Source organism: Neomonachus schauinslandi, chromosome 15 (assembly GCF_002201575.2).
Source record: "Neomonachus schauinslandi chromosome 15, ASM220157v2, whole genome shotgun sequence".
Lineage (NCBI taxonomy): Eukaryota > Metazoa > Chordata > Mammalia > Carnivora > Phocidae > Neomonachus > Neomonachus schauinslandi.
Window position 1 is genome coordinate 22,707,377 of NC_058417.1, and position 14,059 is coordinate 22,721,435.

The 14,059-nt window shown below is 39.5% G+C and overlaps 2 protein-coding genes across 3 annotated transcripts in view; one reads left to right on the forward strand and one right to left on the reverse strand.

The window, feature by feature from the left end:
• The window catches only part of AP2B1 (adaptor related protein complex 2 subunit beta 1), a 125,073-nt gene that overhangs the window by 55,907 nt on the left and 55,107 nt on the right, over positions 1-14,059 (forward strand). For both annotated transcript variants that reach the window (XM_021704518.1, XM_021704520.2), the window contains exons 13-14: positions 4,405-4,664; positions 12,354-12,546. In XM_021704518.1, the coding sequence (XP_021560193.1) occupies positions 4,405-4,664; positions 12,354-12,546 (453 nt within the window). The remainder of the gene's footprint in view (positions 1-4,404; positions 4,665-12,353; positions 12,547-14,059) is intronic.
• On the reverse strand, positions 11,590-12,039 carry LOC110593113 (putative ubiquitin-like protein FUBI-like protein ENSP00000310146; the record flags this gene model as incomplete). The annotated part of the gene is made up of 1 exon (XM_044921777.1): positions 11,590-12,039. A coding segment is annotated over one exon (450 nt), but the record flags the coding sequence as incomplete, so codon positions are not given.

Here is a 14,059-nt window from a genome sequence, read left to right on the forward strand (position 1 = left end):
TACATACAAGTGAACTTAGTAGTTTTAAGATCATTATGGAGGATTATTTCATACTTGGTTATAAATAATTATTAAGCAGTTTCCCTAGCCCTGCCTTTTCTGATCGGTTAATGAGATCTGAGGAGTTAGCATAAAAGAACAAGCACATTTACATATTGTGCATATATGTATGTAATTATTATTGTGCATATATCTATATATAAAATATATAAAATTTCTACTGGAAGTTTTTTCTCTTTTTTTTTTCCCCTCAAGTTTGTGAAATAAGAACCTAATCCCCGCCCCCCCAACCCCGCAAAAAGGTGGTTTTATTAAAGCACAGGAACAAGACCCGTGGGCAGGAAGAGCTGCTGAACCTAATACTTTTGGCTGGTACCAATTTAAATTGAGGGCAGTGTGATCAGCTAAGTTGTGTTAATTTGAATTGGGTGATGGGGTTCTGTTTCTGCCACATCCCTGGTTCAGGACATGACTGAACAAATTTCTTATTAATACTGCTCCTCTCCCATCTGAGAGTTAATTAATATTTTTTTTACCTGTGCTTAGAATTCAGTAAAGTATATGTGAAATATTTATGCTTCTAATTTTAACTAAAGTGGTGGTATAATTAGAAATATTATTAGGGGAAAAGAAAATGAACCCTTGAATCCAAGGCTTCATTTTAAAGATTTGTTTGCTTTGCTTTGGTAGTTAGAGAGGAATTAGTTAAGAATATACACAGAAGTGTTCAGACTTTAATAATTACCCTGTATAGTATATGAAAGAAAAATTAAGTTGAAGACTTCTCTATCTGTGAACTGGAAACCACCATCATCAAAATCACCCGTGCTGCTTGTTGGACGTATAAATTCCTGGGCCTGCTCCTGACATAGTGAATGAAAATCTGTGATGTGGCCCTGGAATCTGCCATTGAGTGGCTTTCCTGGTGTGTTATAATGTTGACACACAGTCCAGTTTAAGAGCTTCCCTGGTAAGAATTGTTTTGGAAGCTCTCAGATTTTTAGAAATGTACTGTTTTTCCAGATCCTGGCAAGGAACTATGGGGCTAACAGAAAAGCAGATCCAAAACCAAATTTTGTGAGTCACCAAACACATAATGGCACCCTAAAATCATAAAAAGTTTCTGTTTTCATGTCCCAAGTTTTTTCTTTTTTTTTTTTTTAAGATTTTATTTATTTGACAGAAAGCGAGACAGCGAGAGAGGGAACACAAGCAGGGGGAGTGGGAGAGGGAGAAGCAGGCTTCCCGCCGAGCAGGGAGCCCGATGTGGGGCTCGATCCCAGGACCCTGGGATCATGACCTGAGTCGAAGGCAGACGCTTAACGACTGAGCCACCCAGGTGCCCCTCATGTCCCAAGTCTTAACTGGGCCTGATTTCTTGTGGCCTCCAGATGAATAGTGAGGCAGTGAAGGCCAGCGTTTAATAGGCCGAACAAATCAGCCCTCAGAACAGCAGTGTTCAAACAGTGGAGATCTTCGCCTGCTCTTAACTTTAGGTCTTGGAAAATTTGCACTCATTTCTTATAGGACTATATTTTTAAAGTCTGTGTCTATTAAGATTTACAGTGTATATACCCTTTATATTTTATTTATTTATTTTTTGAGAGAGCATGTGGTAGAAGGGGGGTCAGAGGGAGAGGTAGAGAATCTCAAGCAGGCTCCATGCCCAGCACAGAGCCTGACATGAGACTCAATCTCGCAACCTTGAGGTCATGACCTAAACCAAAATCAAGAGTCAGATTGAACTGGGGCACCTGGGTAGCTCATTCTGTTAAGCGTCTGCCTTCAGCTCAGGTCACAATCTCAGGGTCCTGGGATCGAGCCCTGCATCAGGCTTCCTGCCCAGTGGGGTGTCTGCTTCTCCCTCTGCCCCTCCCCCCATCCCCACTCATGCTTGATCTCTCTCTCAAATAAATAAAATCTTTAAAAAGTAAAAATAAAAAAGAGTCAGACTTAATTAAGTCACCTAGGCACCCCCAGTGTGTATACCCTTTAATCCAGTGATTCTATATGCAGCATTTTGCCCGTGTTTTGAATTTGTTGGGGGGACTCAAACTTTTTTTTTTTTTAAGATTTTATTTATTTGACAGAGACACAGCGAGAGAAGGAACACAAGCAGGGGGAGTGGGAGAGGGAGAAACAGACTTCCTGCCGAGCAGGGAGCCTAGCCCGATGTGGGGCTCGATCCCTGGGATCATGACCTGAGCCGAAGGCAGACGCTTAAAGACTGAGCCACCCAGGCGCCTCTCAAACTTTTTTTTTTTTTTAAAGATTTTATTTATTTATTTGAGAGAGCGAGCACAAGAAGGGGGAGCGGGAGAGGGAGAAGCAGACTCCCTGCTGAGCAGGGAGCCCGATGTGGGGCTCAATCCCGGGACTCCAGGATCATGACCTGAGCCGAAGGCAGTCTCTTTAACCAACTGAGCCACCCAGGCGCCTCTCAAACTTTTTTTTATAGATGTACATAATTTTGTAAATTCCCACAGGATTTTTTTTTTTTTTTTGCTATTTGGTTAAATATGTGCATAATAGAGGAAATAAGTAATTTGAAGTAAAAAGTATTTTAATCAGTATATTATTAAATTGTATTATAAAGTTTAATACCTCAAGAATATTACTAATTTGTAAAGACAGAAGACTGAATTTTCCCAGTCAAGTGATGTGCAATATTCATTTTAATTATATAATAAAAAGCACAGTCTACAAATTTCAAATGGTGTGCTTTGGGGATTGAATATATAAATTAAGATTTAACTTTTAATTTATATATCAAAAAAAGCTGGGGTGGGGATTGCTTTCCTGACCTGTTATTTTGAGAAACTTATATTCTACTCTCTTAAAAAATCAAATCAATTTATTTATGTTTTATAATGTTCAAACTTTGTTTCCAAATGAAAATCTAAGTGAGGAGGTTTCAGGCTGCTATTTATAAACAAATTACCCAACTCCTCAAGAACAAAAAAGAAATCATGTAAATTGGATACTATCAGTTTCCTTTTTATAACCCTGGCATTTCAAATACTACAAACATTTTGATATGGTATATAATGCATATATGTATATATGCAGTTCTGTTCCAATGATGCAACCTATGTATGTGATAATAAAATAAAATCTAAAAAAAAGATTATCTTAAGTTATGTTTACCATTTTGATACTCTGTTAACTAACTTACCATATCTTGGTGTTCTTTATGCTTTTTTGTTTTTGACCAGTAATCCACTGTGGATGCAAATTAAACAATATAAACAGAAAAACCATTTAAAAGCATGTAGTCAGGGGGCACCTGGGTGGCTCAATCGTTAAGCGTCTGCCTTCGGCTCAGGTCATGATCTCAGGGTCCTGGGATCGAGTCCCGCATCGGGCTCCCTGCTCAGTGGGAAGCCTGCTTCTCCCTCTCCCACTCCCCCTGCTTCTCCCTCTCCCATTCCCCCTGCTTGTATTCCCTCTCTCGCTGTGTCTCTCTCTGTCAAATAAATAAATAAAATCTTAAAAAAAAAAAAAATGTAGTCAAAACCATTGGGTTCACTGCCAATATTTAGCTGGATGCTAAGTGCCTTACATGGTTAAATCATGAACCAGTTCATCTGCTTACTTAGAAGCTCACATGTAAGCCCTCAGATTGGCCCAGTTTTGAAGAAAATATCTTTGTGTTTTAAATACAGATAACTGAAACAGGGACTTACTCTTGTAGCACTGGAACAGCATGGGTATACATGCCACCATGTACACACAGACTCTGAGAGGTAGATACCAGGGTATTCATTTCCACTCTGTAATGATCACATGAATGAATGAATGAATGAATGGCAGGAAGAAGGGAGAAAGAGGCAGGAATCTAAATGTCCATGGATAGGGCATTAGTCAATAATGATGCAGTGCTATATATACAGGGGAAATTTGCAGGTGTATATGCTAATGTGGAAAGCACCTTGCAGCGCAGTATATATAATGTGAAACTGGTTTTGTATAAAATGAGTATATGTATGCTCCGGCACTTTCTGGAAGAATACATACCACACTGGAGAGTTAAAAGTGGGGAACGGTTGGATGTTTGGGAAGACTTAGAATTTTTATTTAAAAAAATATTTATTTATTTGACAGAGGGTGGGAGAGAGAGCGAGAGAGCATGGGCAGGGGGAGGAGCAGAGGGAGAGGGAGAAGCAGGCTTCCCAGCTGAGCAGGGAGCCCAGCGTGGGGCTCAATTCCAGGACCCTGAGATCATGACCTAAGCCGAAGGCAGACGCTTAATCGACTGAGCCACCCAGGCACCTGAGTTTAAATATCTTAACAGCCAATTCTTTATAAATCACTACAGCATTGCCTTGATAATAAATCAAGCAGGTTGGGTTTCTGTCTGGAGAAAAGTTCCATTTAAACCTTCTTGCCCTTGCCTTTCATTAGGATTCTGATAATCCTGACCTTCGAGACCGAGGCTATATTTATTGGCGCCTTCTCTCAACGGACCCTGTCACAGCCAAAGAAGTAGTCTTGTCTGAGAAGCCACTGATCTCTGAGGAGACAGATCTTATTGAGCCAACTCTGCTGGATGAGCTAATCTGCCACATTGGATCTTTGGCTTCGGTGTACCATAAGCCTCCCAATGCTTTTGTGGAAGGAAGTCATGGAATCCATCGCAAACACTTGCCAATACATCATGGGAGGTAAGCAGGTGAACTAGGTTTTGACTGAGAAGTAACTGTTTAGACAGAGTTGGTCTTCCTCATGCGTTTATAGTCTAGAAAAGAACTTGCTGTGCATTTTGCAAACCTGCTATACTGCCCTGGGGGCTCCATCTGAATACTAGTGGGCACAAACATAATAGGTGAAAGGCCCTTCTGTGTTCTAATCTGGGAGTAGATAAAATAATGGCTTTAGAAAATGGTGAAGACCTTCTAAACTGATAAAGTTTGAGAGTTGCTTAAGTCTGCAGATGAGGCTAGAAATCTTGTCAGGGCTGAAAATTTGGAAGAAAGTCTGTATGTACCTTTAGCTTTTTTGTTTGTTTTAAGATCTTATTTATTTGAGAGCGACGGGGGCGGGGTGGGGGGAGCAGCAAAGGAAGAAGCAGACTCCTTGCTGAGCAGGGAGCCCAGCATGGGGCTGGATCCCAAGGACCTTGAGATCCATGACCTGAGCCAAAGGTAGCAGCTTAACCGATTAAGCCACCCAGCGCCCCTACCTTTAGTATAACTTTCGATGAAGCTTATGGATAAAGTTAGCAGATACTCCTTTTGTGCTATAAAGCTGAAAATGAAGTAATATTTGCAGGATTGTTTTTAAAAGCAGACTAGATTCCTTCCTTCTACTGGCTTTGGGCTTTGTTATTTTTCTAGCTCCTTAAGGTATAAGGGTAAGTTTGAGGTTTTTCTTACTTCTTGAGGTAAGCCTGTAATTGCTCTTCCTTCTTAGAATAGCTTTTGCTGGATCCCAAAGATTTTGGACAGTTATGTTTTCATTTTCATTTGTCTCCACGTATTTTTTTTATTTCCTCTTTGATTTCTTGGTTGACCCATTCATTGTTTAGGAGCATGTTGTTTAGCCTCCATGTATTTATGTTCTTCTCTCAGTTTTTCTTGTGGTTAATTTCTAGTTTCATACCATTGTGGTCAGAAAAGATGCATGATACGATTTCAGTCTTTTTGAGTTTATGAGACTTGTTTTGTGACCTAAGATGTGATCTATTTTAGAGAATGTTCCATGTGCACTTGGAATACACACAAAAATGTGTATTTCGCTGTTTTTGAATGGAATGTTCTGAATATATCTGTCAAAAAGCATCTAGTCCTATGTGTCATTCAAAGCCACTGCTTCCTTGTTGGCTTTCTGTATGGATAATAATATCCACTGATATAAGTAGGGTGTTGTCCCCTGCTATTATTGAACTACTGTCAGTTTCTTCCTTAATGTCTATTAATAGTTGCTTTATTTATTTAGGTGCTCCCATTTTGGGTGCATAAATATTTATAATTGTTATATTCTCTTTGTAGTGTGGTGCCCATCTTTCTTTGTCTCTTGTTACAGTCTTCGTTTTGTCTGTTTTGTCCAGTATAAGTATTACCACCCCATCTTTCATTTTGCATCCATTTGCATGGTAAATGTTTTTCCATCCCTTCATTTTGAGTCTGCATGTGTCTTTAGGTCTGAAGTGAGTCTCTTGTTGGCAGCATATAGGTGGCTCTTGCTTTTTTATTCATTCAGTCACCCTGTGTTTTTTGATTAGAGCATTTAGACAGAGCTGGGATGCAGCAGTACTGTTCTAAGAGGTAAGATTACAGCAGTACCTTCCTGAGGCCAACTCAGGAAGCAAGTAAAATCCCAACCTAATCTTACACCTAAAGGAACTAGAAAAAGAACAAAGCAGAAAGCTGGTAGAAGGAAGGAAATAGTAAAGATTAGAGCAGAAATAAAGGAAACAGAGACCAAAAAAATAGTAGAACAGATTAAGGAAACCAGGAGCTGGTTCTTTGAAAAGATCAATAAAATTGCTAAACCTTTAGTCAGACTTATCAAAAAAAAAGAGAAAGGACATACTTAAAAAGGAAAGGACATACTTAAAAAGGAAAGGACAGGGGCGCCTGGGTGGCTCGGTTGGTTAAGCGGCTGCCTTCCGCTCAGATCATGATCCCGGGGTCCTGGGATCGAGCCCCGCATCGGGCTCCCTGCTTGGCGGGAGGCCTGTTTCTCCCTCTCCCACTCCCCCTGCTTGTGTTCTTTCTCTAGCTGTCTCTCTCTGTCAGTTAAATAAATAAATAAAATCTTTAAAAAAAAAAAAAAAAGGAAAGGACAACATCCAGGCAAATGTTTATTGATGTTCATTAGCCTTCACTTGAGTTGACTCTTTGGTTTTAGGGCAGGTGCTGTGATTTTCACCCAAAGGAAGTTGAGGCTTCATAAGGATTAGGCCTTGTAACAGTAGAGTGTTTCTCCTATAGGCAAGCATATTTAACCTTCTAGATATGACATTTGACTTCTAAGTACATCATCTCCCAGTCTGTTAAGTTTGGGTAATAAATAGGGATTTTCTTTTTAACTTGCCTTTGTAGCCATATTTATATGCCATTTCGATTACCCTGTCTCCTGATAACTTTTGACCCTCAGAGGGGGAAGTGACACAGATCAACAAATAAAAACAACCCTTTCTAGAACACAAGAAAAGAACCAGTATTTAAACTATAAAAAAGAAACAATCTCTTACATAAGGTCTCTATCTGATTAATAGTCTTATGCGGTTCCTTTTTAGATAATTGTTTTCTTTTTGGTTGATTTGTGTTTGTATTGTCTTTTTAAGGGAAACACAAATGCATAAAAATCCCTTTTGAAATAAATAGGGATGATACATTGCTGCAAATGGCATATTCATAATAGCACTGACATTACCTAGCTCTCTTCTGCAGCATTCAGTTAAGTGATGTGCCTCTGACATGAAATACAGCTACACTATAAAACCTTACTCTGCCTCTTCTAGAAATCTAAAAATGCCTACTTAACCAAATCTTTTAAAATCACTTGAGAAAGGGAAAAGTGCTTTTTAGTTGGCTATTGCTTACTAAAACTTGTCAGCTGCTCTGGAGGGGGAGGTGAGATGGTAAATAGTTGTCTACTTTAGGAAAACCTCACCTTTTAAAAATATCACTTTGGTGTCAGTTACACAGTTATTTCCCAGGAGTTTACATGGGAACTGTTTTCACGTTAATTTTCTTGTGTTTGTCATTTAGAAAGAATGCATAATGATTTACCATGTTCTTGTAGAAACCACGGGATCACTTACTTCTTTTCATCTAACTCACTTTATCTTCTCATGGAAAGAAAATATGTGCATTGTTACCTATTCTGCCTTCTATTTAGAGGTACTGATAAACAATATGACAGAACACTTCATAAATGGCACATGTCATAAGATGATAGAATTTCATGTTCAGAGAATATCCTTTATAAGAGATTTCATATATTTCTTGGCAAGAGTATATGAAATTGCTTCCCCCTTTTGACTTCGTTATTAATTTTTGGCTATATTTGCCCCTCTTCCCCCAATCTAGATACTTCTCATCTTGGCTTCCTTGACACTTTTTGCTCCTAAGTCATCTTTCTTAGATTGTTTTTCTGTCTTTAATCTTTGCTGTTCTGTGTTCATTCTCTTCTCTGATCATTAATCTTGATTGTGTTGCAAGGCTCATTCTGAACCTTCTCTTTCTGTGCTTCTCTTTGTATTCCTTTCAGCAGCTGATCTACTAAACACAAGCCACTGATCTCTCTCTTTTTTTTTTAAGATTTTATTTATTTATTTGACAGAGAGAGGCAGGAGAGAGAGAACACAAGCAGGGAGAAGCAGGCTTCCCACTGAGCCGGGAGCCCGATGCGGGGCTCGATCCCAGGACCCTGGGATCATGACCTGAGCCGAAGGCAGACGCTTAACGACTAAGCCACCCACGTGCCCCAGCCACTGATCTCTTACAAGGCTTTACATTTTATATCATGTTTTCATTTCATCCTGTCTAAAGTAGATCCCTGTGACATGGTTATTTTATTGATGAGGAATCTTTGTCTCAGAAAAGTTGTCACTTGCCCAAGATCACACAGCTGGTAATATTTGGGGCCAACACTTGATCTTTGTCTTCTTACTCTAGACCACCTTCAGGTTCCTCTGTCATTATGAGGAGCATCACCAGTCTTTTGCTTCTTAGTTTTTGTTTGTTTATTCTTTGACTTTGATTATTCATTCTTCTCTCTTACATGTTCAAGAAAATATTGTTAATGGAATTTTTACATCTTTTTTTCTTTGTATTATATAAATCTTAGAAAACGTGCAAGATAGAGTGGGATAACAAACTCCTATGTACTCATCACTCAGCTTCAACAGTTCTCACTATTTTGCCCAGCTTGTTTCATGTATCACCTCCACGATTTTTTATTTTTTGAGGGAGGTGGAGTATTTTAAGTCAAATCTCAGACTTCCTATTGTTTCACCTTTACTTGGTATCTCTAATAGACAAGGACTTTTTTTTTTTAAATCACAGTAAATTACTCAGCCTAAGAAAATTAGAAATAATTATTTAATATTGCATAAGCAGTCTTAACTACTTTCAGATTTTCTTAATTGTCATTCTCTGTTCTCTTTTAAAATTTATCTGAGATTAGTTTTACTTTGTTCTTAAATGTTTGGAAGAATTCACAGTGAAGCCATCTGAGCCTGGGATTTTCTTTGTGGGATTTTCCCCTCTTCCCTCCTCCCCCAGTTTTTAAATTGATATATCATTTATAATAATCTTAATAGTGCACTAACCTTTAGTGTATATAGCTCACGATTTTTACATATGTATACAATCATAACCACCACCCTGATCAGATATTTCCAGCACCCTAGAAGATTCTTCATGCCCCTTTTCTGTTAATACCCACTCTCCAAAGATAACCATTGTTTTGACTTCTATCACTACAGTTTTGCTTATTCTTGAACACAATATAAATCAATTATATGTTTCTATTTATTGGTATATAGTATTCCATGGCCCCAATATACCACAGTTTACTTACATCTTCTGTTGATGTACCTTTGGATTTTTTTCAGTTTGGGGCTCTTACGGATAAAGCTGCTATGAATATTCTTGTGTACGTCTTAGTAGACTTATATACTTACTTCTCTTGTGTATACAACTAGGAATGGAATTGCCAGGTCATAGAATAGATGTATATTTAGCTATCGGAGACACTGCCAGTTTTCCCAAGAGATCGTACCAGTGTACATTTCCAGCTGTGTATGAGTTCTAGGTGATCCACATCCTGATGAGCACTTGGGGTTGTCAGTCATGTTAATTTTTGCCATTCTGGCAGATATGTGATGGGATCTTGCTTCAGTTTTCATTTGCATTTTCCTGTTGAGTAGAGATGGCTTAAGTCCCTCTTCATGTGTACAGACTGCTAGTAGATCCTCCTTTGTGATATGCCTGATCTTCTCCTTATTTTTTTAATGAGTTCTCTTGTCAATTTTAGGAATTCTTTATATAATAATTGAATGATTTATAGGAATCTTTTATGTGATTTTGGTACATGTCTTGTCAGATACATGTGTTGTGAGCATCTTTTTTTGTAGTCTGTGGAACATACTTTCTCTTGTTCTCTCTAGATGGTGTTATTTGAAGAAGAGATGCTCTCAGTTTTAGTGAAGTCCAGATCATCATTTTTTTTTTCTTTTATACTTAGTGTTTTCTGTAGAAACTTTTGTCTACTCCAAGGCCATCAAGGGACTCTCCTAGATTTTCCCCTTCACATTTATGTTGGCTTTGTCTCTTTAATTTTTATTTTGTGAGGTACAAGAGTCAAGGCTCATTTTTTCCCTCACACAGCTCTCCAGTTGACCCAGCAACATCTATTATCTCATGGAACTCACCACTTTATTTTTATGTATGGTGGCAGTAGCTGTTTAGATTAGTGTTTGCTGATCTCACACTGATTCTTCCAACTTCAGTCCATTTGACACACAGCTGCTAGAGTAATGTTTCTGTAATGTTACTTTTAGTTCTTCGTTCAACAAATCAAAGTGATTCTGCATTGCCTATCAAAAAAATTAACTTCCGGGGCACCTGGGTGGCTCAGTTGGTTAAGCGACTGCCTTCGGCTCAGGTCATGATCCCAGGGTCCTGGGATCGAGTCCCACATCGGGCTCCTGGCTCGGCGGGGAGCCTGCTTCTCCCTCTGACTCTCTCCTCTCTCGTGCTGTTTCTCTCTCACTCGCTCTCTAATAAATAAATAAAATCTTTAAAAAAAAAAAAAAAAAAAAAAAAAAAAAATTAACTTCCCAGGCTAGTTTTCAGTTTTATCTCCCTCATCTTCTCTTTCCCAAAATCTTAATCCCAGTTTCTGCTCCTGCCAATAAAATTTTTTTACCACCCCTAATGTCAGATTGTTCATTTCTGTGCCTTTGCACAAACCATCCATTCCTTTAAGATAAGTCTCTCCCTGGTAGTTCCTCACAGCTGTGCTGTTCTTCAAAATCTAGTCATAAAACCATTCTCAGAAGCTTTTAGAATCAGCCCTACCTGGCTTGTTTTATTTCTTAGCTGTATCCTGTCATTGTGCAGATGCTCATACAGTACTCATTTCTGCTATTACACAGTGAATGTGCTTTGCAGTCATTTTGTAAATGCAGCTTTTTGTTGTTGTTTAAGTTATTTGAGGACAGGAAATAGCTTTCCTTTTTAAAAAATATGGCTCAGAGGTTCTCATTATCATGCTCCATTATAGTGTAGGTGCTCAGTTAAAATTGCTTGACTGCTGGGCGCCTGGGTGGCTCAGTTGGTTAAGCGACTGCCTTCGGCTCAGGTCATGATCCTGGAGTCCTGGGATCGAGTCCCGCATCGGGCTCCCTGCTCAGCGGGGAGTCTGCTTCTCCCTCTGACCCTCCTCCCTCTCGTGCTCTGTCTCTCATTCTCTCTCGCAAATAAATAAATAAAATCTTTAAAAAAAAAAAAAAATTGCTTGACTGCTAAGGTTATATAGTATACATTTATTTTCATTTTAGCAACTATATATATATTTATTTTTTTACTGAACTAAGTGGCTTTATTGGGAAGAGTCAGGATTACAGTTTACTTAAGAGTTGGCATTGGGGCCCTTCTTGCCAAAAGTGGGCACAACGTTGATAAAGCGCCGGTTGTACTGCATCCGCCACTTGGCTCGGCCTGTCTTCTTCTTTTTCTCCTGTTTGGCCACCTTGGGAGTCTGCCCTCTTACTTTCCCAGCACGGGCCAGAGAACCATGGACCTTACCTCCAAGCATGCGGCCGGCTACTTCCAGGGTGGTCAGAGCCTCCACTCCACACTGACCTAGGGTAGCCTCATCCTCCAGGGGCGTGCCTGCCAGGAGCACGACTTGATCTACTGGAGCGATGCCCTCCAGGGAGGCTACATGAGCCTTGATCTGGGCGACCATCTCCTGGCCGGTCACCTCGAGGGTGTGTAGCTCCTGGGCACGGACAAAGAGCTGTATGTTGGCGACTGAGCTGCGGGCACCGCAGCCACTACCGCGAAGATGAAGTCGAGAAAGAGCTTAGCAACTATATTTTGATAAAAATAAGAATTGCTGATTTTGGGGGCACCTGGCTGGCTCAGTCAGTAGAGCGTGCAACTCTTGATTTCGGTGTTGTGAGTTCGAGCCCCACAGTGGGTGTAGAGATTATATAAAAATAAAATCTTAAAAAAAATAATACTGCAAAAAAAAATAAGTTTTATATTTTTGTTTGTTTTTTTCCTCCTCCTGTGTTTTATAGATCTGACATTCACTTGTGCCTTGTTATTACGTCCTGGGTGAAACTGACTTTTCTCTTTTCCCCTGTGCGTGCGTGCGTGTGACTGCAGCACTGATGCAGGTGACAGCCCTGTTGGCACCACCACAGCCACGACCCTGGAACAGCCTCAGGTTATCCCCTCCCAAGGTGACCTTCTAGGAGACCTCTTAAACCTTGACCTCGGTCCCCCAGTCAATGTGCCACAGGTGTCCTCCATGCAGATGGGAGCAGTGGATCTCTTGGGAGGAGGACTAGATAGTCTGGTAAGTATCTTTCTTCCTTCTTTCTTCTGGTTATTTGAAATTTTTGATATGCTAAAGAGCTTTAGATTATTCAGCTTTTTAGAACTAGGCCTTTCCTTGATGAGCAGAGCAATGTCCTTTGATAAAGGACAGGATTTTTTGTCTTCATAGAATTAATTGATATTGTCAATTAATTGTTATGGGGCATGTTTACAACTGTGCGGGATTGTTTTGTTGTCCTGCCTCTAAACAGAACTTTTGATATTTAGCCAACCTATTGTTCAGCAATCTTAATATTTGGTATCCTTTCCAGAGCTTAGTACTCGTGCTTCTTAACTCTGGATAGCCCCTGTAATTCCTTTTTTCCTGAACAGCATTTAAATGACCTCATAGAGATCATCCTATCTTGAGGCTTTCAAACCTTTGCCTTTTTAATATTTTATTGGTTTATGCCCCAATTCTGAGAGGTTTTGAGGCAGCCATTTGAGCCATTTGTGTAAAAAATGTACCTTTATTACAGTTGGGGAGTACTGCTTGATTGGTTCTTTTTGCCCCCCTTCTTCCTCCCACCCATACTTCCAATTTAATTAGCTTCCAGGATTCTAATAATAAAAGGCTCCAAAGTCCAGAGTATCTGTGAATATGTGCCACCAGTGTACATTGTTGAGGTACAAGATAAATGAGAAATATTAAGGATGACCTTCCATCTGTGTAGAGAAGACCAGAAAAGTAACTTATATGTAAGTTATATATATATGTGTGTGTGTCACATCACATGGCTCTCTACAAACCAGGTTTTTAGTTGTGGTGGAATTAGAGGGGCTCTTTTAGCTAGACACTTGTGCATGTTTGTCTGCAAAGATGCCCAACAAACTTACTTCCCAACATCAGAAATCGGAAGACATGCCATAGATACAAAAATATATGTTTTCAGAGATTACATAAACTAAACAGCCTCACTTTCTGCTACACACACCAGCATTTTCTCTTCTACCTTATGAGCAGCATTATGTCTGGGATTTATGCCAGCCAGTACAGGTACATTTAATTCTTGGCTGGCAGAGGGTCTAAGAAAATAGGGTTACAGTCATATCTCTGTGGGTTGTGCATTTTACTCATGGAAAGTCACTGCTTTCAGAGTCTGTACACTGACCAAGCTCTAGACACCAGCTCATAGTGCAAGTAGCACTCCTTATTATCTTTCTTGGGAATGTAAGTATTTGATTTTCATATTCATATCTTTAATGAGCGGATTTGACCGATTATATAAGAATAGTTTCTTCATATGATCATTCTGCATGGCTATGTAGCCTCCCTGTAGACTCAGAAGGGTCTGTGGAGTCTTTCAGTAATACTGACATATTAACAGATTCTCGCAGAAACTCCACATAACCTTTGAAATCGTTCTTCCTGTTCTTGTTGACACATCACCCACAAGTTAAGTGTTATATATCCTCCTCAACTCAAGTTTATGCCTTAACAACCCTATTCACACAAGTATTACTTCAAGTAGGAAAAAAAATGTTACATTTTT